At 39.3% G+C, this 22249-nt stretch overlaps 2 protein-coding genes across 3 annotated transcripts in view; one reads left to right on the plus strand and one right to left on the minus strand.

Annotated features, from left to right (window-relative positions):
* LOC124711631 (pre-mRNA-splicing factor ISY1 homolog) overlaps nucleotides 1–21603 on the minus strand; it is a 74908-nt gene extending 53305 nt beyond the window's left edge. Inside the window, exons 1-4 of the mRNA XM_047241808.1 lie at nucleotides 21467–21603; nucleotides 21322–21344; nucleotides 20995–21158; nucleotides 6239–6442 (exon numbers count right to left, since the gene is read on the minus strand). Of these exons, the coding sequence (XP_047097764.1) occupies nucleotides 6239–6442; nucleotides 20995–21158; nucleotides 21322–21344; nucleotides 21467–21469 (394 nt within the window). The 5' untranslated portion in view covers nucleotides 21470–21603. The remainder of the gene's footprint in view (nucleotides 1–6238; nucleotides 6443–20994; nucleotides 21159–21321; nucleotides 21345–21466) is intronic.
* A 52-nt stretch (nucleotides 21604–21655) lies between these two features.
* LOC124711911 (general transcription factor IIE subunit 1) overlaps nucleotides 21656–22249 on the plus strand; it is an 87803-nt gene continuing 87209 nt past the window's right edge. Inside the window, exon 1 of one of the 2 annotated variants that reach the window (XM_047242166.1) lies at nucleotides 21656–22240. In XM_047242166.1, the coding sequence (XP_047098122.1) occupies nucleotides 22117–22240 (124 nt within the window). In that variant the 5' untranslated portion in view covers nucleotides 21656–22116. The remainder of the gene's footprint in view (nucleotides 22241–22249) is intronic. The other variant, XM_047242165.1, reaches the window with a different exon arrangement.

Here is a 22249-nt window from a genome sequence, read left to right on the forward strand (position 1 = left end):
TTTGTTGGAAAAGGAGATATACGTATTACACGCTTTTGGACTCTGAAAACTTTTGTTTGACTTGAAGATTTACCCCAAAATATTATCCCATACGACATTATGGAATGAAAGTAGGCAAAGTATGCAAGCTTTTTCATTTTTATGTTGCCTATGTCTGCTAACATTCGAATTGCAAATACAGATTTGTTAAGGCGTTTCTTCAGTTTTGTGGTGTGCTCCTCCCAACTGAATTTATTATTAAGTTGTAGTCCCAGGAATTTAAGACTGTCAACCTCATATGTATGGTTCCTTTTTTTCCCCGTTTCTTTTTCGCATGTGCACACAATGCAATTGGGGTACGTGCAACTGTTGCGGTTAATAACAAGTTGTTGTCAGCCATCTTGAACTTTGACGAAAAATCTGGTGACAGTGTAATACCCCTTCTAGTGCTACGTCAAAGATCTTTGTCAAATATATTTGGTGGAATATTTGATCACATCTTTGATCAAATCTTTGACAAAGAAATTTGATAGTGTAATACTGGCCTATGGCACGAGCTGTGAAGCAGTCACTGAAATGAAGAACCTTGTGTTGGGCGGTGTGTTCAGCAAGAGTGGTCCAGTTGTTTCTTGGCCACAGTTTGTCGGTGGTCATTCATGTGGACAGGCAGCTTGTTGGTTGTCATGCCCATGTTCAATGCAGCACGGTGGTTGCATCTTAGCTTGTAGATCACATGACTGGTTTTACAGGTAGCCCTGCCTTTGATGTGATAGGTGATGTTTGTTATTGGACTGGAGTAGGTGATGGTGGTGGAAGGATGTGTGGGACATGTCTTGCATCTAGGTCTATTACAGGGATATGAGCAATGAGACAAGAGAGTGGGAGCAGGTGTTGTGCAGGGATGAAGGAGGATATTGTGTAGGTTTGGTGGACAAAGGAATACACTGTGGAAAGAGCAGGAAGGGTAGTGGCCAGGACATTTCTCATTTCAGGGCATGATGAGAGGTAGCTGAAACCCTGGGAGAGATTGTAATTCAGTTGCTCCAGTCCTGGGAGGTACTGAGTTACAAGGGGAGTGCTCCTCTGTGGCCCGACAGTGGGACTTTGGGAGGTGATGTGTGACAGTAAAGATAAAGCACAGGGAGATTTGTTTTTGTGCAAGGTTGGGAGGGGTAATTATAGTCTGTAAAGGTCTCAGTGAGACTTTTAGTATACTTTGAGATGGACCGCTCGTCACTGTAGATGTGACGGCACAGGTGGTTAGGAAGTATGGGAAGGACTTTTGTCATGTAATAGGTGGCAGCTGCTGTAGCGGAGGTATTGCTGGTGGTTGGTAGGTTTGATAAGGACAGAGGTATTGATGTAGCCATCTTTGAGATAGAGGTCAACATCTAGGAAGGTGGCTTATTGAGTTGAGTATGACCAGGTGAAGTGGATGGGGGAGAAGGTGTTGAGGTCCTGGAGGAATGTGAGGTCCTGGAGGAATGTGAATGCGGTGTTCTCACCCTCGATGCAGATCACGAAAATGTCATCAATGAATCTGAACCAGGTGAGGGGTTTAGGATTCTTTTTAGGAAAGATTCCTCTAGATGGCCCACAACTAGGTTGGCATAGGATGGTGCACTGCGGGTGTCCATATATACAGTACCATTTCAAAATCCTGTGTTTTAAGGTCCCAGTGGTAGAAATTTTTTATTTTATTTTTGCCAATCACTGGCAAGTAAGGGCCCATGTGAATGAATGGGTGCCACTACACTACAGTACAAATTCAAAATCCTCCTATAAGGTCCTTGTTAAAATGAGAAATTCTTTTTTGCCAGTCACTGGCAAACAAAGACCACGAGGGCATATGGGTGTTGGGTGTGATCTCCTGGACGTTAGCCTACACCACTTGTAACGATACACGGTACAAAATACTAAATCGTGCAAAAAAAAAAAAAAATCCCCCTCTGAAAGTGCGCGTGCAATTGGCTAACAGCAATTTATAATGAAATGAAATAATAATGGTACAAACAGACTCTATAAGAAAACTGTATAGGATCTTTCTGGTAATTAATTATTCTTTTACTCACTGGCAAAAGAAACTAAAAAGACCAGCTTTACTACTAACTCTCTGTTCTAGTATTGAAGCTAACGCACACTACAGCGGCCATTTTGCATTGTAAGTTGTAAATTTTAAATAATATATAGTATTTTATGCTGATTGTGCATTTTTCTTTCATGTGCTTAGTGACCTTCATGCAGTAGTAAAAATGTTATTTGTAAGGTTTTCAGCACACAGTATAAACAAGAACGGTCAAACAATCGACCATTCTTGGCAGACATCTTGCATAGGAATAGTTTCATAGTGTTCCGTCGTCAATGGATGCTGTAAAAGACTCGCTCCATAATTATTAAGGAAAGGAAAGTGAATATATTAATTTATGCCATATTAAGGTAAAAACTAAGAACATTCAGTTAAGTTCAGATATTGGCTGCTTCTCAGCAAGACGAAGATTATTATGTTTAAAAAAAGGGAAATACTTTCTTTCATTAAAAGATTTCTTTTAATTCAATTTCACTACAGTAAAGATATCCTGCAGCAATATTTTAACATGATAACACAAAATACAATCCCTGAGGTTATGTTTACTTTTTTTTGTCAGTATGAACACTCCACGTAGACATCAGTTTTAACAAATTCTAAAAGCACCTCACACAATCCTATATTAACAAGGCGGTGAGTCATGCGCTGTTAAATAATCAGAGCTTAGAGAACTATTTTACAAAAGTATAAATTCCGGTCCTCCATATTATCATGAGCCTTTCTTGTGCCCGCTATGCCAGATAAGTGCTCTATTCACACTCTTGCTGAGTCCGGTGTCTTGACCGAGGTGGTAGCGGTACACACCATATATGTGGTTTGAGAAAGTTACTACAACCCCTGTGGACCTTCCCTTGTCAATAATGGTTTTTGTGTTTTCATCATTTACAATAAATACCTAGATGATTCCCCCAACAAGACCACATTTCACAACTGTGTTCCATCGAAGCTCATGTTCTGCCTGCAATTATCTTCATGTTGATGCGATGTTATCAATAACTTTTTTTTATACTCATCTTGCCTCTGAACTGTAGCTGGGAGGTGGTTAGGAAGTATGGGAAGGACTTTTGTCATGTAATAGGTGGCAGCTGCTGTAGCGGAGGTATTGCTGGTGGTTGGTAGGTTTGATAAGGACAGAGGTATTGATGTAGCCATCTTTGAGATAGAGGTCAACATCTAGGAAGGTGGCTTATTGAGTTGAGTATGACCAGGTGAAGTGGATGGGGGAGAAGGTGTTGAGGTCCTGGAGGAATGTGAGGTCCTGGAGGAATGTGAATGCGGTGTTCTCACCCTCGATGCAGATCACGAAAATGTCATCAATGAATCTGAACCAGGTGAGGGGTTTAGGATTCTTTTTAGGAAAGATTCCTCTAGATGGCCCACAACTAGGTTGGCATAGGATGGTGCACTGCGGGTGTCCATATATACAGTACCATTTCAAAATCCTGTGTTTTAAGGTCCCAGTGGTAGAAATTTTTTATTTTATTTTTGCCAATCACTGGCAAGTAAGGGCCCATGTGAATGAATGGGTGCCACTACACTACAGTACAAATTCAAAATCCTCCTATAAGGTCCTTGTTAAAATGAGAAATTCTTTTTTGCCAGTCACTGGCAAACAAAGACCACGAGGGCATATGGGTGTTGGGTGTGATCTCCTGGACGTTAGCCTACACCACTTGTAACGATACACGGTACAAAATACTAAATCGTGCAAAAAAAAAAAAATCCCCCTCTGAAAGTGCGCGTGCAATTGGCTAACAGCAATTTATAATGAAATGAAATAATAATGGTACAAACAGACTCTATAAGAAAACTGTATAGGATCTTTCTGGTAATTAATTATTCTTTTACTCACTGGCAAAAGAAACTAAAAAGACCAGCTTTACTACTAACTCTCTGTTCTAGTATTGAAGCTAACGCACACTACAGCGGCCATTTTGCATTGTAAGTTGTAAATTTTAAATAATATATAGTATTTTATGCTGATTGTGCATTTTTCTTTCATGTGCTTAGTGACCTTCATGCAGTAGTAAAAATGTTATTTGTAAGGTTTTCAGCACACAGTATAAACAAGAACGGTCAAACAATCGACCATTCTTGGCAGACATCTTGCATAGGAATAGTTTCATAGCGTTCCGTCGTCAATGGATGCTGTAAAAGACTCGCTCCATAATTATTAAGGAAAGGAAAGTGAATATATTAATTTATGCCATATTAAGGTAAAAACTAAGAACATTCAGTTAAGTTCAGATATTGGCTGCTTCTCAGCAAGACGAAGATTATTATGTTTAAAAAAAGGGAAATACTTTCTTTCATTAAAAGATTTCTTTTAATTCAATTTCACTACAGTAAAGATATCCTGCAGCAATATTTTAACATGATAACACAAAATACAATCCCTGAGGTTATGTTTACTTTTTTTTGTCAGTATGAACACTCCACGTAGACATCAGTTTTAACAAATTCTAAAAGCACCTCACACAATCCTATATTAACAAGGCGGTGAGTCATGCGCTGTTAAATAATCAGAGCTTAGAGAACTATTTTACAAAAGTATAAATTCCGGTCCTCCATATTATCATGAGCCTTTCTCGTGCCCGCTATGCCAGATAAGTGCTCTATTCACACTCTTGCTGAGTCCGGTGTCTTGACCGAGGTGGTAGCGGTACACACCATATATGTGGTTTGAGAAAGTTACTACAACCCCTGTGGACCTTCCCTTGTCAATAATGGTTTTTGTGTTTTCATCATTTACAATAAATACCTAGATGATTCCCCAACAAGACCACATTTCACAACTGTGTTCCATCGAAGCTCATGTTCTGCCTGCAATTATCTTCATGTTGATGCGATGTTATCAATAACTTTTTTTTATACTCATCTTGCCTCTGAACTGTAGCTGGGAGCCAGGGCTTAGAGGTCAGTTCTCTTCAAAACAATTTTCTCTCTCCCACTGTTTGCATTAATTTTTAATTTTAAGTTTTCTAATATGACAAATAACTAGTAACCTTAGAGTTAATAAAAGGTTTGTATTACAAAATGTTCTGTTGAGGGTAGTAGCATACAATGTAAAATCTTTATTAGCTGTGATTTGCACTTTTTAAAAGTACAACTAAGATACCACAGTTCTGAACGAATAGCAATGCCCATAATTACAACACTAGAAAGAAACCAATATCTCCATTACTTATAATTAAAACTGGCATTAACTTGAATGGTGCTGAATAAAGTTGCAACCAAAATCTTTGATAATGTAAAATGCCTGACATACTGCAAAACTAAATTTGGTAGCAAGTTTAATACTTAAGTTCCTGATAGGCAAATCCTTTCATTCTATGGAGTAATCTTTACTGATAAACTTGGAGCATACGTAGCTGAAATAACTGAACAAATAAATAATTTTTAAAATAATTACTATTAAAAACAGTCTTGATCACAATTTATTTTATAAGGTGACCGGTTTCGACCACTGCTGTGGTCATCTTCAGACCTACAAGATGTATACAAAGCACTAATTAGAGGGCTACATGCATAATGAAAATACATAGAGTTATACGGCTATAAAACGTTGAATTACCATTGAGTGGAAACCCCTTTCTGTTGGAAAATCACAACTGGAGAAACCAGTGCACGTCTTACTTTATATAATGGAGGCTCCACCCACTTCTGACTGCATGATGTCAGAAGTGGGTGGAGCCTCCATTATATAAAGTAAGACGTGCACTGGTTTCTCCAGTTGTGATTTTCCAACAGAAAGGGGTTTCCACTCAATGGTAATTCAACGTTTTATAGCCGTATAACTCTATGTATTTTCATTATGCATGTAGCCCTCTAATTAGTGCTTTGTATACATCTTGTAGGTCTGAAGATGACCACAGCAGTGGTCGAAACCGGTCACCTTATAAAATAAATTGTGATCAAGACTGTTTTTAATAGTAATTATTTACAATTTTATTGATCACTGCTGTTCCCATAATGCATTCAAAAATAGTTAATTTTTAAAAATTAAAAACTAACTTTATTGCGAGATTTAACATTTGTTTCTGAAGTATGAATCTCTCTGTACATGGTCAGCATGCTACTATGTTTCAATTAACTATTAAATAACATGTAAATTCATTCATTCCACATCATTATGACACATTTCACAAGAGACTAATGCAAAATATAACTTACCAGGGAGGTCCTTTGCAGCTCCAAAGTATTTGTAACCACGATTTCCTGGAACTTCTTTCCCTTCATGGTCCAGCATCCGAGGTCCAACTTTAGCATAATCTGGACCACCAAGCTCACGTATCTGTGCTTCCCAATGGCCTTTCTCACGAAGTAGTTTGTTTATTTCATCATTTAGGTCACGGATCCGAAATTCTCCAAGACCCGCTACAGAACAGAAAATTAATTGCCACGATGATATATAGACAACTTACACTGCACCAGACGTTAAATGACAAGAAAGAAACTAGTCACTGGAAAGATGATTAATACATACAACTTCAAATATACTGTATTTTACAACTGGATTTTTTTGCATCTTATATGAAGGTAACAGCTAAACTGAGGTTTCAAAGATTGTGATAATTCAACATAAGATGTAAAAGAATTCATACTTTGAAGTTTAGAAGCAAAACACACCTGCATTTGCTGCAGGTGAGATAAAGAGGGGGATAGGAACAAAGTGTGGAAAAATAATATGCACTTTCTCTGGAGATAATTGGCAAATATAGTGTGGATCTGTCTTTGTTGCCATCAGTGTCTCCCTTTCTAGGAAAAAGTGACAGAAAGGAAGTGACTATTTACAAAAAATTAAAACTGTGAAAATACAGAGCTGGGCTGGCAGACATCCTAGTTTAAAAATGGTGAATGAGTGACTGGGCGAATGTTTAACCTCTGATTGGTGATGATGTCATTTGTATACTGGCGGCAACTACATTTTTAAGAGCGAAACATAAGTTGGTTTGCTAAGAACGAGAGAAATCAGAAAACAAAGATGGCCATTTGGTTGCGACAATGAGAGAAATCAGAAGACAAAGGTGGCCATTTGGTTAACTGTTCATTCAAAGACAAAATTGGCCATTTGGTTAAGTGTTCATTCAATCATTTTCGTAGATTCTAGTGCCAACTGTTACCACAGGTTAAGCCAAGGAGGACTAAAGGCAAAGTAACACACTTATTCACCAATATTTGCTATCATATGCTCCAAGGTATTTGGATTTTAATCCAAGTGCAGTCTGTTTCCATTACAGTCACCAAACATGGGACATCATTCAATACTATGTGCAGAAAGTTTCATGATGTTATACACACTAGAAAAAACATTTGTGTCTGTACTACTCATCATGACAGATAAAATTAAGGCAGTTCTCTCGGCGGAGAAGTCCCTGCATATCTACAAATGGGCAAGAAGGTGGAACCTAATATTGACCATTAAATATTAGGAGAGAGATGGTTTCAGATGATGCAGTGCCCAAGCTTGTGTTGATATATTTCTAGGTAGATGTCTTTTAATATGAAATTGTGAGTATGCAGATCTGTAAAGATAACACCCTTTACACTTAAAAATACACTGATGAGCCAAGAAGTTATGACCAGGTGCTCCACAGATGTGCTGCTGCACATTTGCAAAGCAGTACTTCAGTGATTCTATGTGACATTGATTCGATGAGTCCTTGGTAGGTTTCTGCAGGTATAGGGCACCAGATGTCTATACATTGGTCACACAATTACGGGTCAGTGTTTTGTGAGAATGCAGACAGCAGTTCCCTAACAGCATCACAGACATGTCCCTTAAAGTACAGATCAGGTAGATTTGGTGACCAAGATATCAACTCGAGTTCACTATTATGCTTGACCTTGTGGCAAGGACAGTTATGCTGGAAGAGGCTATCACCACCAGGAAAGACATCAAGAATGTTGGGATGCTGGTGGTCTACAACAATGTTCACGTAGTCCATAGCCGTCATGGCACCTTCGATTACTATCACAGGCCCGGGTGAAAGTCCCTCATAGCACAATACTCCCTATCGACATGTGGCTGTTGTGCATGACACACTTTGAGCAGCTGTTTGTCTCGACAATGACATATCCTGACATGACAACTGACCAGGTGTAACAAGCAATATGATTCACCGGGCCAGGCAACATGTTTTCGCTGATCCACAGTCCAATATTGATGGTAACTGTGCCCACTGCAACAGTCACAATGTCACTGGATCAGCATGGGAAGATGTACTGACATCTGCTGTGAAGCTACATGTTCTACAACGTGCTACTAAACTTTTCACCTCAAATATTTCGGTAACCATTCAAGTTATTGTAATTCTATTTTTACCCAGGTGAATTGTGAGAATGTTCTCACTGAATGGAATATAGTATCTTTACATAACTACATTAATTACAGAGATATCAGTATTAACTTAAAAAAATGTAAGATCCAGGATCAACCTTCAGCAGTCATGTCCATCACCCACCTATCCCCTTCCCTGTTCACATGCCAACACTACGCAGCTTCTTTTCCACCAACACACCCACAGTCTTCTTACTTCTCTGTTTCTGCCCCCCCCCCCCCCCCCGCTCCCCCCTCCAGCTCTCCATCTAACCTCCTGACTGCAACTAGCTGCCCGGCTCTTTCCCCACCTCATCCCTGTATGTTCCCACAAGCCGCACTTTACTGTCCTCCAACTGCAGCCTGCCATCTCTCCCAATCCCTGTCCCAGCCTCCTCCTTACCAACACCACTCAGATGGCTTCTCCCCTTATGTGCTGCAGCTTACTGTTGGACTTCGGCAGCCGGAAACAGTGGTCACATGTGTGCAAGTTGCTTTTGCGTGTGCAGGAGGTGTATATGTTTTCTGTGTAATTCACAAGAAGGCCATTTGGCTGAAAACTTATTTGTTTAGCAGTCTTTTTGTTGTTACTATCTGCGACTCAGCATCTGCACTATATGGTGAGTAGCAATCTATCCTTTTCATAACACTGTCAGCATCAACTTCGCTTTTTCAAATGGAACTATGGCTAATTAGTTTCATGTCCCATGGATCTTGTTCATCAATGTATCGTAATTATGCAGAATGAGTCATTTTACATTCACACTGCAAATTACTTTGTACATATGATTACATTCTGAACAGTTCTAGGGTTACGCAGATTCTGCAAGTTAGTAAGTACCGCCCACCACCTTTTACACGTTACAGTAATTGAAATTCTTCAACAGAATAGAACGAACTGTAAAGGAGAAATTTTCTCAGTATGTTTTCAAATTTTGCTTTTCCACCTGTCAGAAAATTTATATCACTGAGTAAGTGATCAAAAATTTTTGTTGCAGCATTTGTGAACCACTTTCTGTGCTAACACACAGTAACAACTGTCATTTTTACTTCTAGTTTTGTAATTGTGTACATCATTGTTCCTTTTGAAATGCAATGAATAATTTACAACGAACTTCAAGAGGGAATAAATATCTGTGAAGCAATAGTCAGAATGCCCAACTCCTTAAACAGCTGTCTACAAGATGATTGTGGGTGAGCACCAATTACAATCCTTACAGAACGTTTTTGCACAATGAAGACTCTCTTTCTTAAAGATGAGAACATCATTCCCTACAATATTATTGAATGAAAGTATATGCAAAATGTGTCAACTTACTGATTTGTTTCTCCCCAAGATGTGCTACGATTCGAAGTACAAATGTGGCTGAACTAAGTTGTTTTAGAAGTTCCAAAATGACATTTTCCCAGTTTAAATTCTCATCAGAATCGACACACAAAAATTTTAAGTTTTCATCCTATTTATTATTTACTTGCCATTTGTTACATTTATCACTGATGTAACACCCCTAGATGTGCAAACTGAATATGCTGTGTCTTTTTAAATTGAGGGTGGGACCATTCACAGAAAACTAGCCAGTAACACTTTCAGGAACTTTGTCATTTCTTTTGTTTCTGTATGTATGCTTGGACTGGTTACAATACTAGTGTCAACTGCAAAATGAACTAATTCTATTTGTTGTAAATCCGATGGAAGATCGATGACACATAATTATGAGGAACAATTGTGGATCTAAGACAGTGCCTTAGGCAACACACCATGCTTGATTTCTCCTCAATCAGATATATGTCTCAGCACTATTTTATTATTCAGTGCTTATAAAATCTGGTGAGTGATCATGTAAATGGCATTATCATTAGAGCAAACCTTCTGAGACCCAAACTGTGAGTTGCTGAGGATATTATTGTTGCTAAGGTGAGAAACTATTCTAGAATATATGAAGATGGTACCTACCCTTTCGGACATGTCCAAAAGAACAGACACCATTGGTGTTCTTGCAGCTCTCAAAGAATGAAATTACAATGAAATCCAGACCATTAGCTGATAACTGGTGTTGATAAATATCAACGAGGACAGTTGAAAATGTGTGCCCTGACCAGGACTCGAACCCGGAATCTCCTGCTTACATGGCAGATGCTCTATCTGACTGAGCCATTGAAGACACAGAAGATAGTGCAACTGCAGGGACTTATGTCTGGCATGCTCCCTGTGAGACCCATATTTCCAACTTACTGTCCACACACTACATTTGTAGTGCACCTGCCCACTATACTCATTATTTGTGACATTCAACCTACCGATTCCCGTAAGAGTTTGAGCAAAGTGAGTGCATCCGCACTGAAGAAGATCATTGGCCGGTAAACCTTATCTATATGAACATGGTATCTGTTCTTTCGGACATGTCCGAAAGAACAGATACCATTGGTGATCTTGCAGCTCTTGTAGAATGAAATTGCAATGAAATCCAGACCATTTGCTGCTTACAGGTGTTGATAAATACCAACGGGGACAGTTGAAAATGTGTGTCCTGACCAGGACTCGAACGCGAAATCTCCTACTTACATGGCAGATGCTCTATCCGAATGAGCCATCAAGGATACAAGGGATAGTGTGACTGCAGGGACTTATCTCTGGCACGCTCCTTGTGAGACCCACATTTCGAGCTTACTGTCCACAGACTACATTTGCAGTGCCCCCGCCAGCTATACTCATTACTCGCAACAGTCAATCTACATTTTTGTAACATGTAGCTGACGTCAGCCCAAACAAATACTGCTCATAACCATCTTTCATACAATGCCCCTGTCAATGGAAACCATCAGAATGTTTACTGTTACAAACTAAAATAATTTTTAAAGCAGGATTTTAAGTGCCCATTCGATACAGTAGCCTCAAATTAGACTAGTGCAATATTTGTTTTCTCAATATGTATTATCAAGGACAATAAAACACGAAGAATAATGAGTACTTCAGCAGTGACTGGTGCAGACGGCACAGGCCAGGATAGTGCTGTTGCGACTGGATTACCAGTTATTCTTTGTGTGCTATTGTCCCTGATAATACAAATCGATGAAATGAGTATTACACTAGACTAATTTGGGACTGCTCTATCATATGAGAACTTAAAATTCCACTCTTAAAAATGAATTTGTTTGTAACAGGAAGCAAAGCAGCACTGAGTATTGCACAAGACTTGATGACCAGTATTTGTTTGGGCCGACTCCAGTTACACACTGCAAAAAATGAAATTAATATCTTCTGAAACACCACAGAAAATGCCCCTGACAGCTCTTGGGGGGCAGCTTGCTGTGTAGCCTTAATGACAATGCAAACTAATGTGAGCTGTGATTACCATAAGCCTTCTGAATTCTAGGTAAAGCTAATCAAGCTTCTTGTCACTGTATTGAAAGTGTTGGTTTCACTAACTCACAAACGAATTGTCACCCTTCAAACAGATGTCCTACTATATTACAAACCAGTCCATTGCTGCAACATGTATTGTAATGTGTTCATGAGTAACATCACATATTTGCCAAAATGAAGTACTAACAAATTGTCAATTTGGTTTTCAGAAAAGCTTTTCAACATAAAATGCTCTATATGCTTTCATTGATCAAATATTAAATGGATTGAATAACTGAACATCACCCAATGGGATATTTTGTGATCTCTCAAAAGCTTTTGATTGTGTGTATCATGAAATTCTTCTAGATAAGCTTAAGTATCGTGGTATGAGTGGGACAGTACACAAATGGTTTGATTCATATTTAACTGGAAGAATGCAGAAGGTTTAAAATTAACAGTACAGATGGTCTGCAAAAATCAGGAGAGTCCTCTATCTGGGAAGGTATCGAGAATGGTGTCCCGCAGGGTTCAGTCTTGGGTCCCTTATTGTTCTTAATATATATTAATGACTTGCCAATCTATATTCATGGAGATGCTAAGCCAGTTCTTTTTGCTGTTGACACAAGTATAGTAATCACACCCAAAAAAACAAGAACCAGCTGAGGAAATTTGCACATAATGTCTTTTAGAAAATTAGTACGTGGTTCTCTGCAAATGAAGTCTCGCTAAATTTTGAGAAAACACAGTATATACAACTGAAGGGATGAGAATGATATAGTCCAAAGCCATATTTTTCTCAAAATACATTTTTTGTGTTCGTTCAACTTCTATTCAACAGAGGATGCTATTGCGAAAATATTGTAAGTTTCACTCACTAGATGGCAAAGCAGTCCACACTTGTTGTTCTCACATAGTGAGAAAGTAGTCTTTTTTGTGTGTGACACAACACAAAGCCACAGCAAAATGGTGCTTGCAAAGAAGAGGTTATTTCCATGCGTAACCAAAAATGAAGATACCTAGACAGAAATGGCCAGTTCTGAAGAAGATTATTCGTCCAGTGGAAGCAATTATTGTCCCTCTGATGAATATTCATCAGAAAATGACATGGTAAGTCAAAAATGCTTACTTTTTTAAACATTTAAAATGTCGAGACTTAGGACTGTATCAGAGTAAAATAATATTGTGTAATTATAACTATTATATACTCACTAATTAAAATACTTATGTGTGAATCATGAACAAATTATACTTCTCCTATTAATTACTGCATTATTGGTAATAATTTTGATATTATAAGGCTATTTGTATAATATATTACAGTATGTTATATGCGTTAAAGTGGCTTTGGTCTGCCTCATTCTGAATACTTTGTTTGGCTTAGGATGCTGACGAATGTAAAAGAACCTAAAGGCAGAAAAAAAAGAAAAAAAAATATGTGCACCTGGAAAATAGAAAAATGTAAATGTTGTAGAAATTCTGGCGCAGAGTACATATTGGATAAAAGAGGATGAACTATTGGAGCTAAAATTTGTGGTCTTGGATGTAAATGTAAAAACAAATGTTGGAGCAAAATTCATGAATGTGTAGATCAGATATTCCATTCTTTTTGAGATATGGGTGATTTCAATTGCCAAAATAATTACCTTCTGTGCAATATTAAGATGAAACAAGTGCAAAGGAGATAACTATGATCAATGAAAAATCTGAATTTAATTTTTTATTTTATGTATTTTTATAAATAACATATTATTACTTTGATCAATATATTTTACTTTTTTAGTTACCCAAAGAAAAAGAAAAGTGCAATTCGCAGCGAATGGTTACTTTTTTGTACCAGGTTAAGGTTAATGGCTGTAATATTTTGGTATGCAGAGAAGCATTTTTAAGTGTGCATGGGCTTCAGAATGTCTTAAGAACCTACAAAACAATTACATGATGGACACTCCACTTCTCCAAAGGACAGAAGAGGTATTTAAAGATTAAATCAATGTTGCTCACCATAAAAACCATAATTTTGTTTTATTCTGCTTATTTATCCAGTGTTTTTCTTTAAGTATCATATTCAAATATAAATTCGCTAAATTTCTCTGTCCTGGGCATCTACCTATAAAATTACTTTTAGTCTTTTTCTTTTTTTCCAGGAAAAAAGGGAATCCACCAAGGAAAATTTCATCAGAAGCAGTTCAAGTTCGTAAATAATATACTGAAGTATCAAACAATGGAAAATCCAGGATGGAATGTACCAATATTATGAAAAGGTAAGTTGCCAATGACCATATAGCGGAGATGTTGAGTTACAGATAGGCACAACAAAAAGACTGTCACAAATAAATAAAGCTTTTGGGCTTCGTCAAGAACAGACGGGCGAAGGTTGAGGCAAGGAAGGTTACGAGAACGTAGGATGTATTCCAGGGAGAGTCCCCACATGCAAAATTCAGAAAAGCTGGTGTTGGTGGGAGGGATCCATATGGCGTAAGTTCTGAAGCAGTTGTTGAAATGAAGGATGTAATGTTTGGCAGCATGTTCGGAAAGAGTGTGACCCACTTGTTTCTTGGCCACAGTTTGTAGGGGGCCATTAATGCAGACAGACAGCTTGTTGGTTGTCATGCCCACATAGAATGCAGCACAGTGGTTTAAGCGTAGCTTGTAGATCACGTCTGGTCTTACAGTTAGCCCTGCCTTTGATGGGATAGGTGATGTTTGTGACCGGACTGGAGTAGGTGGTAGTGGGAGGATGTGTGGGACAGGTCTTGCATCTAGGTCTGTTGTGGGGGTATGAGCCATGAGGTACAGGGTTGGGAGCAGGGGTTGTGTAAGGCTGGGCGAGTATATTGTGTAGGTTCGGTGGATGGTGGAATAATACTGTGGGAGGGGTGGGAAGGATAGTGGGCAAGACATTTATAATTTCAGGACACGATGAAAGGTAGTCGAAACCCTGGCGCAGAATGTAATTCAGTTGCTCCAGTCCTGGGTGGCACTGAGTTACGAAGGGGAAGCTCCTTCGTGGCTGGACGATGGTACTTTGTGAGGTGGTGGACTGGAAAGATAAGGCACGGGAGATTTGTTTTTTTTACAAGGTTGGGAGGATAATTATGGTCTGTGAAGGCTTCAGTGAGACTGTCGGTATATTTCAAGAGGAACCGCTCGTCAATGCAGATGCGACAACAACGGGTGGCTAGGCTATATAGAGGGATTTCTTGGTATGGAACGGGTGGCTGGTGGTTAGTAGGTTTGATATTGACGGAGGTACTGATGTACCCATCATTGAGGTGGAGGTCAACATCTAGGAACGTGGCTTGTTGGGTTGAGTAGGACCAGGTGAAACAAATGGAGGAGAAGTTGTTGAGGTTCTGGAGGAATGTGGCTAGGGTGTCCTCATCATCGATCCAGATTGCAAATATGTCATCAATGTATGTGAACCAGGAGAGGGGTTTAGGACTCTGGGTTTTTAGGAAGGATTCCTCTAGATGGCCCATGAATAGGGTGGCATAGGATGGTGCCATGCAGGTACCCATAGCCATACTGTGGACTCTTTTGTAGATAATCCATTCAAAGGAGAAGTAATTGTGGGTGAGGATATAGTTGGTCATGGTGATTAGTGAGGATGATGTTGATTTGGAATCTGTCAGGTGTTCAGAAAGGTAGTGTTCAATTAGCGGTAAGGCTGTGGGCATTAATAAAGTTAGTGTAAACATAGATGGCATCAATAATAATGAGCAGGGCAGTGTGCGGTAAAGGGACAGGAACTGTGGAGAGTCAGTGGAAGAAATGGCTGGTATCTTTTATATAGGAGGGTAGGTTCCACGTAATAGGTTGAAGGTGTTGATCTATGAGAGCAGATTCTCTCAGTGGGGGCACAGTAACCAGCCACAATGGGGCATCCTGAGTGGTTAGGTTTATGTAGAAGAGTGCGGGAGTGGTAGGGGTAAGTAGAGAGATGGACTCTGGGGAGATGTTCTGGGATGGGCCTGAGGATTTGAGTAGCGACTGGAGATTCTGCTGGATTTCTGGAATGGAGTCACTGTGGCAAGGTTTGTAGTTGGATATATCTGACAGCTGGTGCAGTCCTCCTGCCAGGTAATCCTTATGGTTCAAAACAACAGTGGTGGAGCCTTTGTCTGCAGGTAGGATTATAAGGTCGAGATCAGTTTTTAGATGGTGGACTGCAGTTCTTTCTGCAGATGTAAGGTTAGTTTGAATGTTGAGGGATTTTGGGAATGATGCTGAGGCAAGGTTTGAGGTTAAGAAATTCTGGAAAGTTAACAGGGGGTGATTTGGAGGCAGTGGGGGTGAATCACGGTTGGTTGGAGGAGTGAACTGAATTAGGCAGGGTTCAAAATTGGTCTTTGGTTGACAGGGTTCAATATTGGTCTTTGGTTGAGTGTGATTAGTAGGGTTGGTGGCGAAAAAGTGTTTCCATTGTAGAGACTGGGAAAAGGAGAGAATATGGCTGTGGGGCAAGGCTTCTGGAGGAAAGGTTCATGACTGTGTTACAGGTCTGCTTAGGTTCTGGATTCTGTGTGGTGGTGGGAGGGAGTTTTGGAGGGTGGGCTAAGTAGTAGGTCTGTGAGATGGGTTTTTTCAGCTGTGAGGGGGTGTGGGGGAGGTCTGGAGGTTGTTGTAGAGGGTGTGGACAGTGGTACTCCAAGGTGGGAATTGGAAGTGAGCAGGATGGAAAGCTGTTTGAGATGGTGGTGTGCATGTTGCTCAAGTTCCTGCAGGGCAAGAGTTTCAGTGTGTTATGTGTTCCAGCAAATTGGGATTGCAGAGCAGGAGAATTTTGTGGATGGAGAGAAGGTAAGGAGGTTTGGGCTTGGTTGATATGGTTTTGCAGGACTATGTTGGTGAGGGCTAAGAATTGGCAGAATCTGAACAGGTGCAGGTCATTGTAGAAGGAGGGGTGGCAACCAGAGATGGGTAATTTGATGCTAAGGCCATTTTGGGGGGATTCCATGAGCGGAGCAACAATGCAGAAACAGTATGTGGGACTAGGCTCTAGCTAGGAATAACGACATTTTTCTGTACTGACAGAGATGGAAGGAGCAAGGATCCATGGTGGTGGGAAAAATGTGAAAAATCATGTTTTTTTTAATAAAAAAAAATAAAAAAAACATAGAACTGCATCTGATAAATTTCACAAAAATACATCCAAATATTTGGGAAAAATCATGAGAAGGATGAAATGGATGCAGAGGGAAAAACAAGATGAAATCTGATGGAGTTGACGATAGTGAAAGGCGAAAACTCAGTACAATTTGCGAGAAGTCACAAGGATCAGAGTGGAGAATAATAAAAGAATATATATTACAGTGGGTAGCAGGTCCAAGGGTGGATAAGTGTGAAGACAGGGAACGGCAGATGTGATGGTTGAGGTGGATTTAGTGGGTGCAAACTGGGATAGAACGGAGAAAGAGTGGGCGATGGGGAGGGGTTTGTATGATGAAATGTAAGATTGTGTAGCACTGGTAAGGTGTGGGAAATAGCAGGCAAAAATACGGGAGATTGACACAGGGAGTGATTAATTAGAAAGTCTAGGTTTCAGTTGCCTGAAACTGCGGTCACACACACACACACACAATTATTGTTGACTTAGGCCTTAATTGCTGAAAGTTCTATTTCCCCTGTTTCAAAGGGATACTTCAGGTGTTAGAGTGAAACAAAGGAAGAAAGTGATGAAAACAACATAAGAGGTGATACATATTGGCTACATTATTTGAAATATTGTAGTCACTATCATTGTAAGCTATGTTGTATGTTGATGATCAAATTTTTGTAAACCTTGAATTCATTTAGTATGAGAAAGACCAAAGCCCAACGTTATGTCACTCAGGATAAAATATTGTTTATTACTCTTGTTTAACTTAGTTCACAACATAACTCTGCATACATGTATATTAACACATTGGAGAAATAAGCTACTTTTGTTGGACACCCATAAAAACTGAAATATGATTTACGGATTTATTCAAAGTTTTAAAATGTTCTCCTGAAAAATTTACATTTTGTGGTTTTGGATTACATCATTCTCGCCCCTTCAATTCAGTACGGCAAATGGTATAACAGCATTGATAGATACCAGACTATGAATAGAAGTCTGTTGCTAAGGCAGAAAATTCAAGATTTCTGGGTGTGTGCACTGATGAGAAATTGAATTGGAAGAAACACATAGATGAACTGCTGAAACAGTTAGGTTCAGCTACTTATGCTATTAGGGTTATTGCAAATTTTAGTGACAAACATATTAGTAAATTAGTCTATTATGCCTATTTTCATTCAGTGCTTTCACATGGAATCATGCAAACACACACACACACACACACACACACACACACACACACACACACACGAATGACAGCTCCATTTATTCAATCGATAAAATTTTAAATATGAAGTAGTTGTGTAAACAAAACTTAAGTGAAAGTGACACATGCCACATTATTAAGAAATGTTCCATTCATGATCTATGGAACAAGTATTAATGTATGTATGTATGTGCATTAACGACAACCAATAATTTCAAGGTTGGTGCACACTTGCTGCCCATAACTACTACCCCCCCCCCCCCCCTTATGATGTAACTGATGTGATGCACTGTGTCAACTTATTTGCCATAGAGGAGAAAATGTCCTGGCTATCACTTTACCCATTCTAGACACTAGTTGGACTTATGTTGGTCACGAAATGATCAGTCAGGCACCAATGATCCAAAGAAAGAATGCATTACATTATTTAGAATGTTGCAAACAATCGCAGCACTGATCAACACAACACTCAAAAACAACTTTATAAACTGGTATATCATGGTGAATGACGTACCTCATCGCACTCTTAGGGGTGTATGTGTCGGGGGGGTTTCACATGCGCAGCCTGGTTGAAGCATGGAAAACTATATTTATCTGAATCCAGGTGCTGCATTAGTACTGTAATGTTGCTGCTTTGCAGTTTGAAGAAGATCAATGGATTTACTGGAATAGCCTGCTCAAGAGCTCAATCTGAACATTACTGATTGTCATTCATACGAACTAGTGTGTCAGAAACATGCTTGATCAACTTATCAACAGCAATATGTATCCAAAGACTTCTGACTTTGTATTACAAATGAGGATCATTTATTGTTTGACTCTGCTTTTGTGATGAGTTGCTAATTTCATGCATAACATAAAACAATTATGAGTTTCTATTCACTAGTTTTAGATGTAACAACTGCCTGATCTAACTGAAGTTATGTCACACTAAAGATTACTTAAAGGCCATTACAAAAATTTTAATATTAAAAAGTGGTTGCTCACATGACGTGCTATCCTTATTAAACAGAAGAGCTGAGCTGTCTTTCATAGCACTGTTACAGATATGCTCAACAAACTGCTGTGGAAGACACTAAAAGAAGGATACTTGGCCACTCAACAAGACTGTACATCAAAGAAGCAACCTCTTAATAGGAGTCAAGGATTATACTACTATTGGTATCGCTATTACTACTACTATTAATCTGCTAAATCAGATTGTGTGAACCCCAGACAATTTCTTTGAGACAACTGCTCAACATCGTCAGATAGCTGCTCATGGTTACTGCTGGCAAGCAGAAATTTCCTGTGTCCACTCTGGGACCATATTTACACGCAGACCTCACCCAGAAGTCATGCATCTGCAGCAAGTTGCTTCTAGATATATCTTGGTAGCATGTATAGAGCACCCTACAGAAACCAAATTGTGGTCCCTTGCGTGTCCAATAGGTCACCGGAGCTGCTGCCAGAGTCACTGGGACAGGGAGCCAAAATAACTTTGGTAGCCTGGCTGGATCCTCTACTAGGCATATGCTGCGGCAGAGTTGTCATCACATGTTCTTTTTTTCTCTGCACCTAATAGCAGCAGGTGAGCAGGTGTGGAGTGTTCTGTGCTGTACTTAGTTGGGACTCCTGAGGTCCTACTTATAAGATTATCTGTTGTGCTTCCTTAAGTACACAGTCCAGAAGGATGGAACTGATGATATAATCTTTAACAGAAGGATACTCTGTCTGACCAGAAACTTTTTCTTCTTTACAATTCACTTCACTGAACGCTAGTACATCTAGACTCAGCCTTTTTAATTCTCTTTTTCAGATTTTCTAGCTTTCTCATTGGATTCAGTCTTTCAACAACAACCACCCCACTCAAACTCACAGAATTTTACCCTTTTGTTTTTTATTCAATCACTTTTTCATGGTCACCTGCACTTTGACAGTCTGGTCTTGGTGGTACAAATGGGGGTCTAATACAGAACCTTTTGCTAATGGAGATCATAATGACACTTTTCAAATTACAAGTCGCGTGTCCTCTGGATATACATAACATCTTTAACTCAGTGTTTTTCATTGCCTTCTGCATTCTCATGCTGTTGTTCACTGCTGATTCTTCTGCCTTTTAGGGAACAGTTTCCAACCTCAACGGCAAGAGGGTGTCATGAACCTCCATCCCTCCTGAGCCCTCTTTGGTAAGGCTGAGGCAAAACACAGGTGGCTCCTTTTACCAGAGATCAGCTGCCATTGCTGATCATTTGTATTCAAAGTTTAAGCCGCCCTGGCTGGGTTCAAATCCATTCTGACTATTAGTCAAAGACACTACTACTACTAAATGCTGGGTGGTGCCAAGAGGAAAACAACAAGGATTTCCAATGACAGCTTTGCCACAGCACAGTGAATTATCCAACTAGCTATTAATTTTGGTTCACTTCATGCCAGTGGCAGCAGTGGTGACCTAATGAATATAAGGAATGTCAAAGAGCAGTTTCTGTTACCAGGTTCTGGACAAACAACCGTCATACATCTAGAAGCAAATTGATTGCACATGTGTAACTTCTGGATGATGACACCACAATAATACTGATGCAAAATGAACATCGGTTGTTGTGCTTCCAGCTAGACATAGGTGGAAATTTTCCACATAAAGCAGCTAAAACAAATAAGTACACAAAATGTATACTGTGTGTGTATTCATACACAAATATTGATTTAAAAAAGAAGGAACAATTGCGAAAATATAACAAAAACTCGTGAGCTTGATATGATGTTCATGGGTAACTATGATTTGGTCAGTAGAAAATTCTTAGGCCTATGAGGTTTTCTTACAGCGTAAAATATCCAACAGCCAATAAGTCTGTAACTGGTTCAGTGGCACTTATATATACTGTACTATACAGACAAAAGGCGAATTACAACGAAAGTTTTGAAAGTATCTATGTAAACTTCGGTTCATATTATAGTACAGAAGCAAAAATCAGCTGCCTACCGTTCTGTATTTGAGCAACTTTCTTGGCAATTTCTCTAATTATCTGCAACCGCCACTTTTCTGCCTTTGCTAAATCGTGACATTCTGACGCTAGGTATGGTCGGCGTTCCTTTTCCTTTCCCATGTCGTTGACGTGAGCTGCCCGCCACCGAGCCAGCGTCGTCCTATATTACAACGAATGATATATTAGTAAATTAAGTTAAAAATACAGTACAAAAATTTTACATGTAAGAACTGTAGGTCATAGGCCTTAACTAGAGTTGCCGGAGTTACATTAATGAATAACGTTCACTATTAATTTCAATAACTACATCTATCTCTACTTACATGGCCTTCTCCGCATTCCGCGCCTGAAAAACGAAAAATAGTGGTAAAAACTGATTCTCAATTCAAATTTTGCCATATACTGTTTATTTTTAAGGTATCGCGGTGTTAAATTTCTTACCCACTGTTACAGGATATGTTTACTTACCATGATTATTATGTAATATAGAGTCTATTGCACAGGTTTCAATGTCTGTCATACAATTCCGCTAAAACAATAGTAAAATATTCAGTCCCGATAACAACAACACTTCCAATGTGTATCACCGAAAACACACGAGTACATCATCAAAGAACAACAGCGACAGAGATCACACTTGATAATGGAAACGCACAGAGCAACGTGAAAGTGGCAGCTTGGGCCAGTCGCTCAGATGCGGCGTTAGTAGTTACGTGGGAGGGGTGTCAATTTGTGGTTGTAGTACGTAAACAGTGTTTGTTGTGTGTACGTACGGATTTGTTTACAATACATGAGAGAAGACAGAGTAATGCAGAACAGCGGTGACTACAGAGTGATCAGTTTGTGCTTTGAGTCTCTCGTTTTCGGGACAGTTTAATCTGTGTTAACAGAGCTCGTCGTGTGCGACGTTTTGAGCCCTTGCTTAATACCTTCAGGAGTGTGGAAAGTTGGCTTGGTTTAAGAAAAATCTGTCGTATAACAATGCCATATACAAAAATGAAATCAAAAACAGATTGACCCGACGTTCAAAATTGAAATGATTTCAGTTTCCGAAGATATGTGACGCAAAGTCAGTTTCTTGAAAGGAAAATTGTTAAAGAGTGCTTGTGGTACCTATAATGGGAGAAGAACGCTTAGTAACAGAGGTACCAGATAGTCTGAAGAAGCTGGCAAGAAAAGTTGTTAGAGGTTTTTATACAATAGAAGATGCCTTGATCATTGATTTACTTGTCAGAAATCCTTGTAAGTTTA

This window comes from Schistocerca piceifrons, chromosome 8, assembly GCF_021461385.2.
Source record: "Schistocerca piceifrons isolate TAMUIC-IGC-003096 chromosome 8, iqSchPice1.1, whole genome shotgun sequence".
In the NCBI taxonomy this organism is placed as follows: domain Eukaryota; kingdom Metazoa; phylum Arthropoda; class Insecta; order Orthoptera; family Acrididae; genus Schistocerca; species Schistocerca piceifrons.